At 41.7% G+C, this 21014-nt stretch overlaps 1 protein-coding gene across 2 annotated transcripts in view; it reads right to left on the bottom strand.

The window, feature by feature from the left end:
- CNTN5 (contactin 5) overlaps positions 1-21014 on the bottom strand; it is a 968120-nt gene that overhangs the window by 187288 nt on the left and 759818 nt on the right. For both annotated transcript variants that reach the window (XM_026651597.1, XM_026651598.1), the window contains exons 10-11: positions 12064-12245; positions 1601-1737 (exon numbers count right to left, since the gene is read on the bottom strand). In XM_026651597.1, the coding sequence (XP_026507382.1) occupies positions 1601-1737; positions 12064-12245 (319 nt within the window). The remainder of the gene's footprint in view (positions 1-1600; positions 1738-12063; positions 12246-21014) is intronic.

Below are 21014 nucleotides of genomic sequence, written 5' to 3'. Positions count from 1 at the left end.
AAGACTACTCATGTGAGTAAGGGTAACAGGATCAAGTTGCCTTTGTATTAATTGCAGCATCTCATCTGAAGGCCTATTAATAGAAAATAATTGCTGAAGGTCAGAAGCAAGGTGCACTGACAGCTGTGTAGGGAAATTTGCACTGCATGTGGCTGTATGATGAATAATTTGAGCTGGTGCAATACATTCTTCAGTTTCATTACTAAAGACTATTAGTGTGAGTTAAAATATATTAATAAAATAGCATTTGAAAATGTATATGGGATTAATCAATACCCCTCTCTTTTTTGAGATCCAAGTTTCAAGTTGAAATGCAATTTGCAAAGTCTGTATTGGCTGTTTGGAAAATCTCAAGACCACAAAAGCACAGAAATTAAAAGGGGCGGGGGGCAGAAAGGCAGATATGGAAAAGCTAAGGCATATAAACTTGTTTGCAGTGCCTCAGGATGACAAAAATAAACTGCCTTATATGTTTGCTCTCTCATTGTTTTCATAATTGGTCGATTTTCACAGATAGATGAAGCATTCACTGAAAAGAAAGGCATAGCACATCTTTTATATTCATAAATCCATTCTATGAATTCATTAACAAATGGAGACATTTTCTACCAGAATTGAACAATTTTGTTTTAATCTGGCAATGCATGAAGAGAGTCTACAAACACTTTTTTTTTTTACTGCTCTCAGTATTTGGAGGCTAGAAAGGAATAGAAATATGCTGCATAAAAATAAAACAACGTGAGATGAGGTGATGACTCAGTTGAAAGAAATAAAAAAAAAATCCAGACCATGCCAATGTTGGCCGTTTGCATAGAGAAACACTCTAAAATAGACCTTATTTTAAAACTTGTCAGATCAGTGCAGTAAGAACCTGGAATTCCCAGATGGAACGGGCCAATGATATTGGTATGAGAGGTGGGGGCTTTGCTTTTCATAAAAGAGTTATTAAACCATCAGATTTTTACAGATGCAAAAATCAGACATGGCTATTGAGAAAAAGCCACACTTTGTATTAGTGCATTAATGCTGAGGAACATGAGATCTATAATAAGAATATACCATGTCATATTTAACACACATGTAGCTGGTGATGTTTAAGGGAGTCTGAGTTTATGGACTGGTGTAACTTACACATCAAGGAGCAGGTCCACTTTTTTGCTCAGCCATACAAGGGCCATTTACAATATGACCCTATACACAAATACTCAGAAAGATATAATAAACAACTCAACCATAAACACCATAATCAAAAGCAGAAACAAACAAAAGTTGCCCAGTCTTGCTCAGAAGGATATCACTAGTTTACTGATAGTAAGGGAGAGAATATTTCAGAGTCATGGATTCTGAATAAAAAAGGCCCTGTTTGTATTACAGCTAGAGAGTGAGAATTTCCAGCTCACCTGCTATCACATACTTTGACATAGTTCAACAGGCAGACCCCCAGGAAAACTGGTGCTACATTATCCAGGGCTTTAAATATTAATAGAAAAAGATAAATCTCCTTTCTGAAGCATTTCCTCTTCAGCACTTTTTTCCCAGCTCACTTTCTCTGAATTAAAGAGGAAACTACAATCTACTGGTGGCTTATTGAGCACTATACCTGTGCGCAAAGAGGGACTCCATTCTTCAGCCAATGATAGGTGGGTCGTGGCTTTCCAGTGGCTTTGCATTCCCATCGGAGCTGCTCTCCGCTGTCTAACTGAGTATTGTTAAGCTTCTCCACCCAATGTGGGTACGCTGTAAAAGAGAGAGAACATGCTAAATACAAACACAAGAGGCTGACATGACTTCAGTTGATGTTCTAAAGACCTAATCAATTAAAAATACAGATCGTAAACCAATGTGCAGTTCATCTTAGTATCAGTGACTGTATTAAATCACATGCAGATTAAACTCATTTAAAAAAGACACACTGAGGGTAAAAGAAGAAAAGTGACAGAACCAAATAAAATTTGAGTAAAGGATCCTACAGGATTATGAGCTGAGTATCACTCTATCTGGGACTAGAGAGCCCTTATGTTTTAATAACATATAATAGACTAATACAGTACAACATAGTTAATGCAGCAATTATTAATATTACACACATTTATTTTTGATGACCATCATCATAGTATCTGGGAACATTGCAGGGCTTAAGTTCAGACTTTTAAGATCTCAGTAGGGAATCTGAACACCATTGTCTCCCTGGTGCTTGTTGCTCTGCCAGTCCACCAGGAAATCAGGATTTAATCAACTGTGAAGGCCTGGGCAGTTGGTGAGGTATTTCATCCAGTTCTTTCCAGAAGTGGTCACCCTTGTGTTCAATATGTAGGGAGTGAATGTCAGAGGTGTGGGCTATCTACTCAGTGTCCACACTTGGGACATAACATTCTAGTGCACCGCATGAACATAAATCACATGGTGAGTCAGAGATAGGAAGGCAGACCCTTAAGGTAGCATGGGACTAGAGCACTGAGGGGCATATATATATTAACTAGCATACTGAGTTTCACCTAGCAGTCAGTTGGCAACAAGTGGAATGAATGAAGCACGGGACTCTAATCCTGTAAATCAGATACCCCTGGATAGAACCCTTCCCTGTAAAGAGCTTCAGTGGGACTGCATGAGGGTGTGTCTGCCTATGCAGGTCAGGGTCCAGGTTTAATGTTGAATCAAGGTGACGTTCGGTGACAAGGAAAAAAACCAGATCAAATTAATCTATGAATCTAAAATATTTAAGAATAAAACATTTAAATCCTTTCTGCAAGGAACTTCAGAGACTAAGGAGGCAATGGCATTGACTTCAAGGAATACAGAAAAATATTTCTGGCTGGGCTGGATAATAATCCAGAGTTAGCGAAGCAAAGGATCTATTCGGGACAGCGGAGAATCAATAAACCACTTAAATAAGCAGAACCTATGGCGGGCTGAATTTAAAAATAAATCTAACAATCTATCTAGTGTCTGACAGGTCACCAATCAAGAAGCTGAGAAAATGTGAGCTGGCATGATAGGTAACTAGGTGAGTGTTGAAACCCTAACTACTGCATTGTGCATTCGCTGCATGGAATGTAAATCAAGTCTACTGCAGTGTTGTAGTTGTGTTGGTGCCAGGATATGAGGGAGACAAGGTAGGTGAAGCAATATCTTTTATTGGACCAACTTCTGCCGGAGAAAAGGAACAAGCTTTTGAGCATCACAAAGTTCTTCTTCAGGTCTGGAGAAGATAACCAGAGTGTCCAAGCTAAATACAAGATGGGACAGATTGTTAAGCATAAAGGGTTCACACATACTGTAGGAGACCACTTAAAATAAAGTGGACAGTTAAGGGTTAGCAGGCAGTACAGTGTGTGACAAATTGTTGTAAGGAGCCATAACACCAATGTCTCTGTTACATGCTTGGTTTTTAGTGTCCAGCAGAGTTATGAATTTAAGTTCCCAGGGTCATCTTTTGAAGATGTGCAGGTTTCCTTTGAGGATGAGGACTGATAGCTCAGATATAGAGTGATCATTGTATGAAAAGTGTTCCCCCAAAGGTGATAAGGTATTTTGCGTTTTATCATTTCTCTGTGTGAGTTCATTTGAAAGCGTAGTGATTGTCTGGTTTAGCCACATGGTTGTTGGGGCATTTGATGCACTACATGAGGTACACCACACGTTATGATAGACGTGTAGGACCCATGGATCTTGAAAGGTGTTTTGGGGAGGTGTTGATCATCATAGTTGTGGAGATATGTCTGCAGGTTTTACATCTGTTGTTCTGGCGGGGTCTAGTGACGCTTTGAGTTGGTGTGTCCTGGTCTGTGAGGAGGATATATCTGATAATGAGCTTGGCGAGGTTGTGGGGTTGTTAGAAGGCCAGAAAAGGGGGGTTCAGAAAAGATTTCTTTCAGGATGTGGCCCCTATTAAGTATGGGATATAATTGTTTGTTGCCATTCCAAACAAAAACAAAAAAAGTGGAACCAAGTACAACAACTCCACAATGAACAGAACACCACTTCTGGGAGAAACCACGACACCAGGACCCACCGCATTGACACTACATGATACTCCAACATCATCAACCTGTCAAGACTATCTTAAACTAGAACTGAAGTATATGTACTCTCCAAGGGACTGAATTTCTGCCCCATCTCAGAACCTTAGTACCCTACTAACATGTGGAGAATTAGAATTTTTCTGTTGACTCCACCTCAAATTCTTTCACAACAAAGAGGACACTACCCATAACTACCACATCCCTACTGTGATGAGGTTTACCTGGCCTTTTGAGGCCCCCTGATGGAGGCCCTGCAGTTCTACTTCACTCCGCCCCAGGAAGGAGCAGCAGAGGTGCGTCCTCCAGGCCTGCCTAGATGGTCATTGCGGAAGCTGCCAATCAGAGCCCAGTAGGCTCAGATAAAAGAAGCTGCAGGGCCTGAGCAGGTCAGTTCCTGGCTGGGACCAGAGGAGAAAGGAAGGGTGCTCTGCTCAAGCCAGAGGAGCTCAATGTACTGATTTACTGGCCCTGGGAACGAGAGGACCTGGCAACTGTAACAATAAGTTAATAGGTGAACGGAAAGGGGTTATGTGGAAAAAGGCATAGGGAATAGGAGCAGCAAACTGGAGGCAGGGGTATGTAGCTACTGTATATAGGGTCCCTGAATTGGGACCCAGAATAGTGGGTGGGCCTGGGTCCCCCCAACAGCCAGTGCTGGAGTAGTCTAAGCCCCAGAAAGGGGACACGGCTAGTTTAAAAACCCAAGAAAAGGAGCTAGATTTAAAGGGCTCAGAGATAAGGCTGAGGACCATGGTGAGGGCTGACTGGCAGTTCCATCTGGTCCTTTTACTAAATGCCTGAGAGAGGCTAGACTCAAACAGCCTAGAGATGGGGCTGAAGACCCTGGTGAGGGCAGATAGGACCTTTTGCTATAGTGTAGGACTTTTGCTACACTGAAAAGGGTTAATCCATTTTTGACTGTGTGACTTGGCTGGAGGGCCAAGCCACTGAAGGCTGCATAATGAGGTTGGCAACCTATGGGGGGTCCAGGAGCAGGAAAAGATTGCAGCACCACACCCAACCAATAGGAGGCACTCACAAGTGGTGAGTGTAGCCCCTCACACCCACCAACAGTCATAAGAAAAAAAGAATCCTCTCACTGGATGCTGCTCAGTGGGCAAAACCACACACTGGACCATTACACTGGTTGCTTCAGGAAAAAAAAATCAACTGTGAATTACATCCACAATAATCTCTCCACCACTACAGGGATAACTATGCAGTCCCTGAAATCCAGCCACCAGATAGTGATCAAACCAGCAGACAAAGGGGGCACCATTGTAGCCCTTAATCTTGATGACTATGTCAATGAGGCAAACAGACAACTCTCCATCACCATTTAATATAAAGAACTCAAAGATGACCGCACACCAAAATACACACAAGAATTTAAAAATACCATCAAATCCTTCCCCAAAGAATGCTAACAAAAACTACAATCTCATATCCCTCAAATTCATCCCAGAAACCTTCTGCATGCTTCCCAAGATACACAAACAAGGCAATCCAGGCAGATCCATCATACTTTTATTGAAGGAATACCAGGACTCAAAGAAATGGTCCTCAAACCACTCAGCGAACAAAGGGTCAGATTCCTCCAAGACACACTGATTTCCTCCAGAAACTCTGTAACATTAACAACCTCCCTCAGAATACCATTCTTGCCACCATGGATGTCACCTCCCTTTTCACCAGTGTCCCTCACCATGATAGCATTGCTGCCTGCTTCAAATGCCTACAAGATAATTAACAATGCTCAGAAATCTACCCCAAACGCATTGCCAAACTCATCCATTTTATCTTCACCCACAACAACCTTACTTTAAATAACAAACACTTTGTTGAAATGATGGGAACAGTCATGGGTACGAGGACGGCTTCCCAATATGCCAATCTCTTCACGGGCCACCTCAAAGAAGAATTTCTGGAAAAATACATCACAAAACCCATGATATACCTGGGATACATTGATGATATTTCCATCCTCTGGTAAGATGACCTAAATTCCCTCTACCACAACTTCAACAGCCACCCCCTATCTATTAAACTCTCTCTAGCACATTCCCACACCAGCACCAACTTACTGGACTCCACAATCAGCTTCAAAAATGGAACCCTACAAACAACTATATACAAGAAACCCACGGTCTACCACACTTACCTCCACAGATCCAGCAACCACCCGGACGCACCAAGAAAACTTATCTACAGCCAGACACTCAGGTACCACAGAATTTGCTCAGAAAAGAAAGTCTGGGACACATACCTAAACATATTTAAAACCATCTTCACCAAGCAAGGACACTCCACCAAAGAAGTAGATCACATCATGGAATGGGCCACCCAAATACTCCAGAAGAACTTGCTTCAATTAAAAAACAATAACAAAAATCCCACTGACCGCACAACCATAGTTGTCACCTACCACCCCACACTAGAAACCATACAAGGTATAATCACAAAATTACAACCCATATTTGATGAGGATCACATCCTGAAACAAATCTTTTCTGAACCCCTCTTCTGGTTTTCAAACAACCCCACAATCTCTCCAAGCATCAGAAGTAAACTCCCCACAGACCAGGACATAGCAACTGAAAGTGGCACCAGACCCTGCCAGAACAACAGATGCAAAACCTGCAGACATATGTCCACTGCTGCGATGTTCAATACCTCACACACTACCCCTTTCAAAATCCATGAGTCCTACACATGCCTATCACAACACATGGTGTACCTCATCCAGTGCACTAAATGCCCCAATAACAATGTGTGTGAAACCAGACAATCACTATGCTCTCAAATGAACTCACAGAGAAAAATGAAAAATGAGAAATGACAAAAACATACCACATCACCTGTGGGGGAACACTTTTCACAGAGCAATCACTCTATATCTGACCTATCAATCCTCATCCTCAAGGGAAACCTGCACAACACTTTCAAACAACGAGCCAGGGAGCCTAAATTCATAACTTTGCTGGACACTAAAAACCATGGAATTAAAGAGAGGCTCGTTTTATGGCTCATTACAACATTGTCACACATGTTACTGTCTGCTAACCTTTAATTGCCCACTTCATTTAAAGTGGTCTCCTACAACATAGAATCATAGACATTTAGGATTGGGAAGGGACCTTGATATGTCATTTTATCCAGTCCCTTGCACTGAGGCAGGGCTAAGTATTATGTAGACCATATCCTTCAAAACCTCTCATGACAGAGATTCCACAACTTCCCAAGGTAATTTGTTCCAGTGCTTAACTACCCTGACAGTCAGGAAGCTTTTCCTAACGTTTAACCTAAATCTCCCATGCTACCATTTAAACCCATTACTTCTTCTCCTGTCCTCAGTGGTTAAGAAGATCCATTTATCACCCTCCTCTTTATAACAACTTTTTACAGCCTTGAAGACTTATCTCCCCCTCCAGACTAAACAAACCCATTTTTTTCAATCTTTCCTCATAGGTCATGTTTTCTACACCTTTAATAATTTTTGTTGCGTTCATCTGGACTTTCTCCAATTTGTCCATATCTTTCCTGAAATGTGGCTACTGGAACTGGTCACAATACTCTAGTTGAGGCCTTATCAGTGCTGAATAGTGTAGAAGAATTACTTCTTGTGTCTTGCTTACAACATTCCTGCTAATACATCCCAGAATTATGTTCTTTTTTTTGCAAGACTATTACTTTATTGACTCATTGAGATCCACTGTAAACCCCAGATCCTTTTCTGCAGTCATTTTGCATTTGTGCGATTGATTGCTTCCTTCCTAAGTGGAGTACTTTGCATTTGACCTTCCTGAATTTCATATTTTTTATTTCAGACTATTTCTCCCTTTTCCCATTTCACAAATCCTTTCCCTTTCTTTCACGGTGTGTGGGTCTATATAGAAGCAAACTAATGAAAGAAGGATGATAAAAAGAGGTAGGGAAGAATGAAGGGCAGGAGAAAGGGGGAAAATGAGAGGGGAAGAGAAAAGAAGGGAAGAGGAGAAAAGCTATAATGCATTCCTCCTGTGCTTCTACATCAACTCACTCAACCTAAGAAAGTGAGTAGTAATGACTAATTTAATTATCCTTTTGCAATGTATATGGAAAATTCCACAGATCCTAAGGAAATCAGAATTTGTGAAGTTCTGTAACTAGTTTGCTAAGGGGAATGATCTATTTTCCCCATACAAATAAGCATTTTTTTACTGTTAATCAGTTTGAGCCTCAATAGAAGTCACTGCAAATTACAGGATGACCAGATCATTTAGGGAAAATCACAGCTGTCAAAATGGTCTGCAGGCAAGTATATTTAGTCTGCTGAGGATATCTTGGGTTTTATCAAAATTATTTTTTAAATGGTTTTGTTACTCTCAGAACTGAATTTCAGCCAAGCACTGAGACAATACAATAATCATTTCCAAAATATCAGCTGCATCACACAATCATGCTACAGCTGGATTTGGCATTAGGTAAAACAGAATTAAATGAATTTGTGATTGCATCAGACTAGCCAAGCAGACCCGGTGTTCTGGGCACTCCCAAAATATCCCTTAGTGAACCAGATCAAATGCAACTGCAAACTGAGTAAGATTAAAACTGACAGCAAGCTAGTATCTATCTAAGGACATATGTAAATAAGTGTGACCCTCAGTATGACAGTGTTAGTGCTGCAACCTGGTCTGAAGCTGTAAAAGAAACTCTCTTGTAAGAAATGATGGCTTAAATATGAGCCTGTGACCCTAAGACAACCATCTCCTATTCCAGAAACATGAGTGCCTGAGACATGACCATGTATTCTACTATAAATCATTCAATTTAAGTGTATTTTAATTTAAGAAGTATACTAGCAAACTCTGTTCAAAGTGACGCTAGAAAATCCAACCATAACCATGTTGTTTGCAGTACTGTTGGAGCTGTGTTGGTCCCAGGAGAGTTCTGCATAGCTCGAAAGCGTGTACCTTCCATCAGCAGAAGTTGGTCCAATAAAAGATATTACCACACCTACCTTGCCTCTACATAACAATATCAACAGCAAAGCAAACTGAGATTGCCATATGTAAAACTTAGCTGAACTGCACTCTGCTCAACCACAAACCCACAAATCAGCCCTGAAAATGGATTTCTGATTCTGTAGAATCCATGAGACTCCGCTGCTGTCTCCAGAATGGGCCAGTGGGAGTGAGATAATGTGTTCCATGGCCAATGGGGGCACACTTCACTTCCTGCACCCTCAATTGATTTGTGGGTATGTTTAAGTACTTATGGTAGGTGCTTATAATTTGTCTTTAATCATATGAGTGCTACTTTCCACCCTAGGCACTTGCTAGTGTGCAGACCTTAGCCTGGGTCTCCTTTCCCTTGGTGTGGGTAAGTGAATTTCTGCTGTGCATTTGGTTTCTTAAATCACATTTTCCTCACATATTCAATAGGCTGTAAAATACAATAATCTGCAGCAGGTCTCCTTATATTAGAGAGCTTGTTCTACTATAACTCCACAGGCTGCAAATTAACACAACCTGTAAAGTGTCCATAAAAGACTGGTTGAAAAATGGCCTTTTGGCAATCACAGAAACATAAAGGGACTAGAGAGAACTCATGATGGTGTGGGGTTTGGGACAGCAGCATTATTCAGGTAAGAAATGTTCTCTATAGACTGATTCCTGACCTTCAGGAGCAGCATTATGGGCACCAAAGACTACTTACTTCCTACTAAGAAGCAGAATCTGCATCCCTACTAATGAGAGCAGTAGTGCTGATTAGTGGGTAGAGCACTGGATTGTGACTCTGGAGATCTGGGTTTGTAGTCTTAGCTCTGCCACTGACCTGTCGGGTGACCTTATATAAGTCACTACACCCTGCTGTGCCTGTTTCCTTATCTGTAAAATGAGAGCTAATGATACCTTCTTTGTAGAATGCTTTGAGATCTACTGATGAAAAGTGTTATATAACAGCTAGTATTATTATTTGAGGAGAACCAGGGACACATCTTGTAACTCAGCTAAAATGTACTGGAACATGAGTGCCTTTACCAAATACTGTAGAGAAAGAGCAACGATATTGCTAAAAAACAAGAGCTGTCACTCTTAAACAGAGACCATTGACAGTAAGCATTTGTAACACCTGGAGAAGTTTTGTATTCTTGTCAGTGGAAGAGATCAGAGTGGTTCCCAGCCCTGGAGTCTTGTTTTCAGTGGAAACCTCAGAAGATTAGGGCAGAAATGGCATTATGAATGACATGCCCAGTCAGACTGGTGCAAGCCACTGCATTTGAGAGAGAGATGGGGCAAGCCCTTCCCAGCATCCTTGTGCATAATAAAAGCCCCAAAACTGCCCTTGGTCCTAGCTGGAGGAGGTATGAATGAAAAAAGAGGGGAGGCCTCATCCAATGAGATTGTGACACTCACTCATTATAGGCCTGAGGTGCGATCAGAAAAAACGATCAACAAGCTAGAGGGGAAATGGATGATTAGAAAACTGGAAGATATGAATGACAAGGAAAATGAACTTAATCCATCCTAGCAGTGTATCCATATTTGAAAGATGTAAGTACCAACACAGAAGAATTATTTATTGTGATTATCCTATTCAGTGGAGAATAATGGAATGGAATTAAGAAAGGCTGAATATCAGGAAAGACTTTCTTTTAGAGTGATCTATTAGGCTGAGGAACAGTCTCCAAATGAAGTATCAGAACCCTGTTGTTTGGGACATTTGAAATGAGACTAGAACACTAGAGAAGGTACTGAATGGAACAATATTGCATTAGCAGAGAGATTTGCTAGATGACCTCATGAGGTAGGTCTCTTTCACCTCTGATGTCTATGACTATATGATTCAAGGTGTGGTGAAAACCCATATAATTGACAGATATAAAAGTAAGGGTGTGTTAACAAAACACTGTATTTATCAATAAAATACTGTGAAACAAGGCATCTGACTGTTAAACACGTACACTGTGTAGGTATCTGATATTCTCACACAGGTAAAAATGTGCCATTCCTGAAATAATATTTTAAAGTCGGCTTTCCACAACATTTTTTTTTTCTCTCCCTCAGCTGTGTAATTTCTCCAACAAATTACACCAGCTTTGAAAAGGGAAGATCTCTAGCTTTGCAGTGAGACATGCACCACTTGCTTCTAGCCCCAAAAGGTCATCTACATTATGAGATATAAAGGGCTTGTCTACACTTGAAACCTTACAGCTGCACAGATGCAGCACTGCAGCTGTGTCACTGTAGCGCTTCAGTGTAGACACTACCTATGTCAACAGTCACATAATTTTTGTATATATAAGGTCATATGTTTTTAATATTTTGGTCTAAATTTTCAAAAGTGACAAGTGAGTTTTGGTTCTTCAGTTTTTGGGTGCCCACCTAGATACACCTTAAAAGGGCTGATTTTGAGAAAGCAGATGTTCAGAACTTTTTGAAAATCAGATCCTTTGAAAGTGCCAAGATCTGAAGCACTGAAGATGACTTTTGAGAATGTAAGCCGTTCTCTCCTTCTGATCCTTGTACAGTCAGACTCAAAGTAATTTGGATTAATAGGCAGGGGAATACAAGACATAACTGCACTATAACCATTAAAAAATCTTTTCAAGACATTTCTAAAAAAGTTTTTCTATTACACATATCATATACAGAAGTCATGAGAGAGTGGTGTAGTATATAGTTTTTATTGCCAGCATAATTTTGAGAGGGGCAGAAACAGTAAAATATTTTGCAAACATTTTTTTAAAATAATTACTGGTTTTAAGATATTTCAACCTGCTGTAAAACTGGGAAAAATCTGGGGGAAGAAACCCCCTATTTTTGTTGGATTTTTGAGGGAAAATGTAAAAAATTTCAGCCAGCTCTACTTGCAACTCAATATTTAATGCGTCATTTACTAAAAAATATAGGTAGTGATAATTTCAAATTGATTTTATATAAAAAAAGAACCCATTCTTTTTTAATTGGCTGCAGCTTTATTTCATGTGTATCTGCAGCCTTAAGTATGAACAAGTTATTGCTGAATGTTGCATAGTACTTTCTGGACACACACTTACTGTACACTTGTAGCTGTCCTCTGAAGACATTCCTTCCACGTGAGTTTTCAGCTTTACATTCGTACATCCCTGCATCCTCTAGCTGCACATTAGGTATTTCAAGAACAGCTTGGGACTTTCTCAGACGGGCTTTACTTGGATTATGATCATTAACTTTCCTCCATGAGATTGTTGGAACAGGGCTGAAATATTTAGTAGAATTACTGTTAACACTTTTCTACTATTAAGAATATAGATTCTGTTATCTGGTAATTTAAGTACTTAATAGTCTAAGTGGCAATAAAATGTAATCACAATTAAGGCCCATCTACTGCTTGATATACTTCACATTCCATAGGGAATGTCTAATAAGTGGTGCTGCTGTATAGGAGACATTCCTATCTTCCACAAAGGAAGTTAACTTTTAATTCAGATTAAGTAAATCATTCCAAATGCTCTCTGCAGGGATTAATCTGCTCTCCAAGTTTTACTATTGTTACCATGAGCTCCTTCGTTTAATGGTTAAAGGAAATAACATCTCTTACGCCTGGGTGAACTTTATAAGTGCAGCCACTCTACCAGCTTCCCGTGATGTTATTTTCAAGAATGATATTAGAACACAGTGGGCTGGCAAGTATTTGGGGTATGCCTGTCTATAAACGCAGATGGGATATTATAATACTACCACATTTCAGATAAAATATAAAAGTCTCAATCATTTTATGGGCCTCCTAGGTAAGGTGACCATATTTTTAAAAAACTATGATATTTTTGTAGAAATATTTTTAAGGGTAAAAATAGTCACTTTTAAAAAAAGAAATGTACTCGTGTACTGGTGTCACTATTACTAGCTTCAGACTCAGTGACATAGACATATTTCTTGAAGTGCAGGTTTTTTTCCCCCAGTAGCTTAGTGTTCTGAATAAGTGTATCATGAAACACTGAGCAAGTGTCTTTTAACATTTATGTTGAGCAAAAGAAAAATTTGAGAATGTCTATACTCATTCAACTTTTCTCTTCACTCCAAACACTCAGCACTCATTCTTTTGCACTATTTTTTCCACTACTTTCAAGACATTCTACTTGGTATAGCAATACAACATATTTTGTAACTATAACAACATCTCCAAACATTTTGAAAGCCAGGGTATTTCAGGTCTTCTGGCAGAAGTTCCTAGGACACAGAGACATCATATGAAAAAATGGGATCGTGCCACATAGTCTCTCTAGTCATATGATATCTACTGGGTATTTACTAAAGGAAGACCTCATGTCAAAAGCTGGATATAAACACCACTGAAATTTGGGAGAGTTTGGATTTGGATCTGAAATTCATAGATTAGGCCCAACTCTAAAATCATACACACTTCTGACTTCTCTTATAAAATCTAATTTGCAGGGCTTGCACTAATCTGACAAGAAAAATGAATTGGTGCCTAGAACAGAAAAACATCAGCAGTAAAAATTATACTTTTGTGCCTCATTTTTTGGCTTCTTAACTTGTGTCATTTACCTTGGGGCTAGTTATATATAGAGATACTAAGCACTCACAACTCCAGCTCAATTCTTGGAGCTTCAGGTGCTTAGCAAATGAAAAAAAATCAGGCCCTAGATGTCTCAAGCTTGGCAGCCAAAAATTATGGTGCCCAAAATTAATACATGCATTAATACATACATTCATAATGATTCATAGAATTCACAGGTTTCTTTTGTTCTTCATATACATAACCTTCTTCTTATTGACCTTAGCCCTGTCAGTCAGCCATGGATTTTTCTCTGATGTCTTTAGCTTCCCTTTTCAGTTTTCTATACTTTATAACATCAAATGTATATTGATTGCTATCTATTTCCACTTTTTTCCATTGATATATTGCTTTTTTACTTCTAAGTGATGCCTTCACTTTGCCACTGAACCAGCATGGGCTTTCAGCCAAAGCTGTGCCCCTTGAGTTGTGGAATATTGGCTTTTTGGCCATCTAATAAATTCTTCTTAAAGATCTCCCATTCATTCATTCATTCATGATCACTGGTCAAAAGGCAACTACAAATTTCCACTACACTAGTGATTAATTCATATTCATCCTTCATAATGGGGTTCAAAACAGAGTTATATCATGTTGGGTGTAATACAATGTTGACTCAGCAACTGCTGTGTGAGCAAGACTGCATAGAGAAACGTGGAAATATTTCACTTTGTATAAGATTTCAAAATTTTTTGAGACAGCACTGTTATCTGGGCTGCAAACATGATTTAAATGAAATCAACAGCAAAAGACCCCTTTATTTCAGTGTTTCAGAATAGACTCTGGGAAATGTGCAGGTCATAGTGGATGGCTTTGCTGCAATGGGATTCCCTAACTGTGGTGTGGTGATAGATGGAACCCATATCCCTATCTTGGCACCGGAGCACCAAGGTACCCAGTACATAAACCACCAGGGGTACTTTTCAATGGTGCTGCAAGCACTGGTGGATCACAAGGGACGTTTCACCAACATCAACGTGGGCTGGCCGGGAAGGGTTCATGACACTTGCGTCTTCAGGAACACTACTCTGTTTAAACGGCTGCAGCAAGGGACTTACTTCCCGGACCAGAAAATAACCGTTGGGGATGTTGAAATGCCTATAGTTATCCTTGGGGACCCAGCCTACCCCTTAATGCCATGTCTCATGAAGCCGTACACAGGCAGCCTGGACGGGAGTCAGGAGCTGTTCAACTACAGGCTGAGCAAGTGCAGAATGGTGGTAGAATGTGCATTTGGATGTTTAAAAGGTTGCTGGCGCACGTTACTGACTCGCTCAGACCTCAGACAAACCAATATTCCCATTGTTATTGCTGCTTGCTGTGTGCTCCACAATCTCTGTGAAAGTAAGGGGGAGACTTTTATGGCAGGGTGGGAGGCTGAGGCAAATCACCTGGCTGCTGATTATGCGCAGCCAGACACCAGGGCGATTAGAAGAGCACACCAGGAAGCGCTGCGCATCAGAGAAGCTTTGAAAACCAGTTTCATGATTGGCCAGGCTACCCTGTGAAAGTTCTGTTTGTTTCTCCTTGATGAAAATCCACCCCCTTTATTGACTCATTCTCTGTAAGCAACCCACCCTCCCCCTTCGATCACAGCTTGCTTTCAAAGGAAATAAAGTCACTACCGTTTAAAAATAATGTATTCTTTATTAATTGATTATAAAAAGAGGGAGAGAACTGACAAGGTAGCCCGGGTGGGGTTTGGCAGGAGGATCGGAGGGAAGGAAAAGGCCACTAAAAAAAGGTTAAAGTAATGACAGCCTTTTGCTTGGGCTGTCCGCTGGGGTGGAATGGGTGGGTGCATGGAGCCTCCCCCCCCCGCGTTCTTACACGTCTGGGTGAGGAGGCTATGGAACATGGTGAGGGGGAGGGTGGTTATACAGGGGCTGTAGCGGCACTCTGTGATCCTGCTGCTGTTCCTGAAGCTCCACCAGACACCGGAGCATGTCTGTTTGCTCATGCAGCAGCCCCAGCATTGCATCCTGCCTCCTCTGATCTTCCTGCCGCCACCTCTCATCTCAAGCGTCTCTCCTCTCCTCACGTTGGTCTCTCATGTCCTCACGTTCGTCCCTCCTGTCCTCACGTTCACTGGCATCTTTCCTGTACTTTGATACCGTGTCCTTCCACTCATTCAGATGAGCTCTTTCATTGCGGGTCGATTCCATGATTTCCGAGAACATGTCGTCTCGCGTCCTTTTTTTTCTCCGCCTTATCTGAGATAGCCTTCGGGACGGAGGAGGGAGGCTTGAAAAATTTGCAGCTGCTGGAGGGAGGGAGAAAAAGGGAGAGAAGTATTTAAAAAGATACATTTTACAGAACAATGCTTATACTCTTTCACGGTGAACAACACTATTCACATTACATAGCACATGTTATTTCAGTGCAAGGTCGCATTTTGCATCTTAATATTGAGTGCCTGTGGCTTTGGTGTTAGAGATCACAGACGCAGGTCCAGGCAACAGAATTCGTCTTGCATGTGGCCATGGTAAACCATTGTCTTTCGGCTTCTGCGCCCTCCTTTCCCACATACCAAGCAAAGCTCATTGAGTGCTGTGGTTTTCCTGTTAACCTGCAGCAGCAGAAAACAAACTAACTCCCCCCCCAATCCAATTCTCTGGGATGATCGCTTTATCCCTCCCCCCACCGCGTGGCTGGTATCAGGGAAGATCCCTGCTAGCCAAATGCGAAAAGCTCAGCGCCAATTACCCCCCCTCCCCGGCTTGGCTAACTACAGGGAAGGATTTCTTTTCAGCCACAGGCAAACAGCCCAGTAGGAATGGCCACCTCTGTCCCCTTAATTAAATTCCCGTATTTCAATCAGGTTACCATGAGCGATATCACTCTCCTGAAGATTACACAGCGAGATAAAGAACAGATGTTGCTTGAATGCCAGCAAACACCGGGACCATATGCTGCCAGGTTTTGTCATGCAATGATACCAGATTACTTGCTACTAGCATGGCGTGGTAAAGTGTCCTACCATAGAGGATGGAATAAGGCTGCACTGCCCAGAAACCTTCTGCAAAGGCTTTTGGAGTACCTCCAGGAGAGCTTCATGGAGATGTCCCTGGAGGATTTCCGCTCCATCCCCAGACACATTAACAGACTTTTCCAGTAGCTGTACTGGCTGCGAATGCATCCCAAGTCCTCAGGGCAAATTAATCATTAAAAAACGCTTGCTTTTAAACCATGTTTTATATTTTAAAAGGTAAACTCACCTGAGGTCCCTTCCATGGGGTCATGGTCTTGGATACTGCCTTGGGAGGGTTGGGAGGGTACTTCAGTCAGGCTGAGAAAAAGATCCTGGCTGTTGGGGAGAACGGAGTGCTGTGTGCTCTCCGCAAGCTCGTCCTCCTTCTCCTCCTCCTCTTCCCCGTCCGCAGAATCCTCAGGTGTGGCTGAGATTACCCCCGCCTCGGAATCTACGGTCAGAGGTGGGGTAGTGGTGGCGGCCCCCCCTAGAATTGCATGCAGCTCAGCGTAGAACCAGCATGTCTGCGGCTCTGACCCGGAGCGACTGTTTGCCTCCTTGGTTTTTTGATAGGCTTGTCTGAGATCCTTAACTTTCACGCGGCACTGATATGAGTCCCTGTTGTGGCCTCTCTCCATCATGCCCTTGGAGATTTTTTCAAAAGTTTTGGCATTTCGTCTTTTGGAACATAGTTCTGTTAGCACTGAATCCTCTCCCCATATAGCGATCAGATCTAGTACCTCCCGTACGGTCCATGCTGGTGCTCTTATTCGATTCTCGGACTGCAAGGTTACCTGTGCTGATGAGCTCTGCGTGGTCACCTGTGCTCTCACGCTGGGCAAACAGGAAATGAAATTCAAAAGTTCGCGGGGCTTTTCCTGTGTACCTGGCCAGTGCATCCGAGTTCAGATTGCTGTCCAGGGTGGTCACAATGGTGCACTGTGGGATAGCTCCCGGAGGCCAATACCTTCGAATTGCGGCCACACTAACCCTAATTCGAAATGGCAATACCGATTTCAGCGCTACTCCCCTCGTCGGGGAGGAGTACAGATATCGATATTAAGAGCCCTTTATATCAAAATAAAGGGCTTCATTGTGTGGACGGGTGCAGGGTTAATTCGATTTAACACTGCTAACTTCGAATTAAACTTATAGTGTAGACCAGGCCTTAGTATATGTTTCAGAGAAACACTGAAGAAGTCACAAAGTATTGAAGTTAACTTGTACAGAAGTCACTATGGAAGTCAATGTATCAAAAACTTTGTATAAATTGCACTAGACTTATTTATTTTATTTTATTTTAAAATTTACTTTAATTGCATGCTTAGTTAGTGCTTATAGTATGGAAAATACTAAAAAAACTTTTTGCCATTGCCTAGATCATTAAGAAACATCTTTTAAAAAATCATGTTTTTTCTCATGATGATGAGGTAATAAGTGGAATTTTTCAAGGAGATAAAAATACTTTGGCTGCAAAGATCTAATGATTTCAAATGAAAGTGCTCCCAAACTGCAAATCACTATTCATAGACAAGTTGGAGCTCCATTTAATGAAGCTTCTTTTTTTCCTTGCATAAGTCACAAGTGAGGTATGAATTTTACATCTGAAATGAAAAATACATCTACATATATTTATCCTTGGTGACATTTATTTAAAAAAAGGAAAGAAAAAGAAACACTGTATACCTCAGTGAGGATATCAAAGAATAAAGTTTACATCTTTGCTCTAGAAAACTCAACTTCTAGTATAAAAAAGTTATGTGATGCATATATTTTTTCATTTAAAAATATTTAGAGCTTTTAAAAAAGATTTTGATGATTAATGCCGGAGTTGGTTGCAATTTACATAATTAGTACAAATCTATGGGGATGTTTATATTTGTTTATATTTTATTAAAAATATATTTTTTTCAAACTTAGACCTTTACCTTTAAGTTTATGCACTGCCTTTACCTTTAAGTTTATGCACTGAGTACAAATCGGAGGGCTTGCACATCTTACCCCTGAAACAAAGCTACATCTCTGGACATCTCAAGTGAAATTTTAGCCCTCTTAAAGACAACATCAAAACTTCTGTTGATTTCAACAGGGCCAGGATTCAGGTCTAGCCTTAGGTGTGGGTCACCTGGGCCACCGCTTAGGGCGCCGTGGTCATGGGCCACCGTGCGGCAGCATAGAGATGCATGCTGCCAGTAGGTGGAGGAGCTCCACAAACTCACTGAGGCAACGCGTGGGGGGAGGTGTGTGCCCAGATTTCTCCCTGCTTCTTTCCGGCAGAGGAATGTGGGTGGGAGGCAAGCAGTGGCACACAGATACTGCTTGCCCCCTCCAGTGTTCCTCTGTGCCTCCCTACGGGTTGTGGGTGGGGGGAGTGAGGAATAAAGCCAGGACTCCCTGCATCCAGGTCACTTTCCCTACCTGGGCTGTGCTGTGAGGTGAGCGTCAGGAGCTGTTGCTTTCCTGCCCTCCCCTTACACAGCCCAGATAGGGAAAATGACCTGGACACAGGGAGCCTGGTGTTGCTCCTTGCTCCCCCCTCCCTGCCACCTAGGGGGCCCCAGAGGAGCAGCATTCGAGGGGGGAGCGAGCAGCAATACCAGCCACTCTGTGCATCCAGGTCAGTTTTCCCATATGGATGCAGTTAGGGGTACACCAGGGGGGTGCAGGCTTTGGGGCAAAGAGGGCACCGTGCAAGGGTTAAGGGAGAAGGGGGCACAGGAGGGGCATGCAGTGGTTTGGGGCACAGGAGGGGGTGCAGGGGTTAAGGGAGAATGGGACTCAGAAGGGGGGTGGGGAAAAGGGACACAGGAGGGGTTAGGGGAGAAAGGGTTATTCATTATTATTATGTATTTTACAAATAATTTCAGACATATGTCTCAGATTAGATGCCTGAAATCATGCTCAATTTATCAGTGACTACCATCTCTCAGCTTTCCTGCACTAGCACAAGATGGGTCCATCTCCCTCTCTGTCTGGGCAGGAAGGGCCGGGGTGATGGGGGGTGGGGAGCCTGTGGGGGCCTGGGGTAATGGGGGACAGGGGAAATGTGGGGCACTATGTCCACGAGAGCTTGGGGAAATGGGGGCCAGGAGCACCAAAACACAAGTTCGCCCATTTTCCCTAAGGCTGGCCCTGCCAGGGTTACACTTCTTACCCAGTTCAGCTGAAATAAATGTTTTGTGTAAAGCTCTCTTTGTGACTATGGGTACATCATTCCTAGCTCAAGCAGACATACCTGTGCTAGCTCTGATCAAGGTAGCACACTAAAAACAGTCCAGCTGTGACAATGTGAGTAGAGGGCGGTGCTAGTCACTCTGTGTACAAACCCTTCCGAGATGCTAGGCATGTATTCAGGGTGGCTTGCCACTCCTGCTGCTGGTGCTATCGTTGATATTCTCTATTTTTAGCACAGTAGCTCAACCAGAGCTAGTGCAGGTATGTCTCATGAAGGTGGGAATCACACTGCCACCTCAAAGGGCAGACATACCCTCTGAGAGATGAGAATTAATTCTACGTGAATGTCTGCACAGTATGCATATGAATATGAATGTGAAGAAAATATGAGCTGGATTTCATCTCAAATAGACTCTAAGAGTGGTGTTTTCAAAAGTGCTCAGCGCTAATTCTGCTTCCTTTGAAGTCAGTGGAGCTTTACCATTGACTTGAATGTAAAAGTGCTAAGCACCATAAACAACTCTAGTGTCATGACCACCCAATTCCTCATGGAAAAAGAAGTTGCTAGGATCCATCAAGAATATACCTATTGCAGTGAGAGGTAGGATAGGAATCAAGAAAATTTCTCTCATACCTTCCTGCTTCCTAAACATTCTTTTCCATGGGTCTAACTTACTCAATCTTCTATAGCATCATAGGTAGGAAATGCATAGTTCCCATTTTCTGTTGATTTTTTGTAATTTGCATTATCCTTTGTATCAAACATTATTTACCTTTTTCTGTAGTTTCAATAATTTTTGTGTGGTTTTCCTCCAACTCTCATAGTAATTTTACAAATAAATCATTGGATTTAATATTGCCTTCAAATGCTCACCTGCACAAAACACCACGTTGCAACACTGCATGGCTGCACATTTGAGATTACAAAGACCCACTTTCTCCTTATGCCCTCGAGCCTTCCAACTGTGCAAAATTATTACAGGATAATTATTACAGGATAATTATGTAGGATTAAAATGTCAAGGACTATCATGAAATTCTCCCCATCATATGCCTTCTAGAAATGTGCATTTGTCAGACACATAATTATATATTTGCAATATCCACATAATTCTATTCTGATCAGATATATTGAGCATTAGCAGAGAGTTTCATTCAAATATACAAGACTAAACAATATGTTGTCCTTTCTTTTGGTCAATAGAGGCTATTCAGTGGTCATGAAGGGTAGAGGTTGCTAGCACTGAAGACTTAACCCTGAGAATGGTAAAAAAGTCAGAAATTGTGTAAGCTTCCCCCCCCCC

This window comes from Terrapene carolina, unplaced genomic scaffold (assembly GCF_002925995.2).
Source record: "Terrapene carolina triunguis isolate 2854851 unplaced genomic scaffold, T_m_triunguis-2.0 Scaffold97, whole genome shotgun sequence".
NCBI classification, from domain to species: Eukaryota; Metazoa; Chordata; order Testudines; family Emydidae; genus Terrapene; species Terrapene triunguis.
The sequence above is the reverse complement of the archived record's forward strand: the minus strand, read 5'-3'. Positions and strand labels throughout refer to the sequence as shown.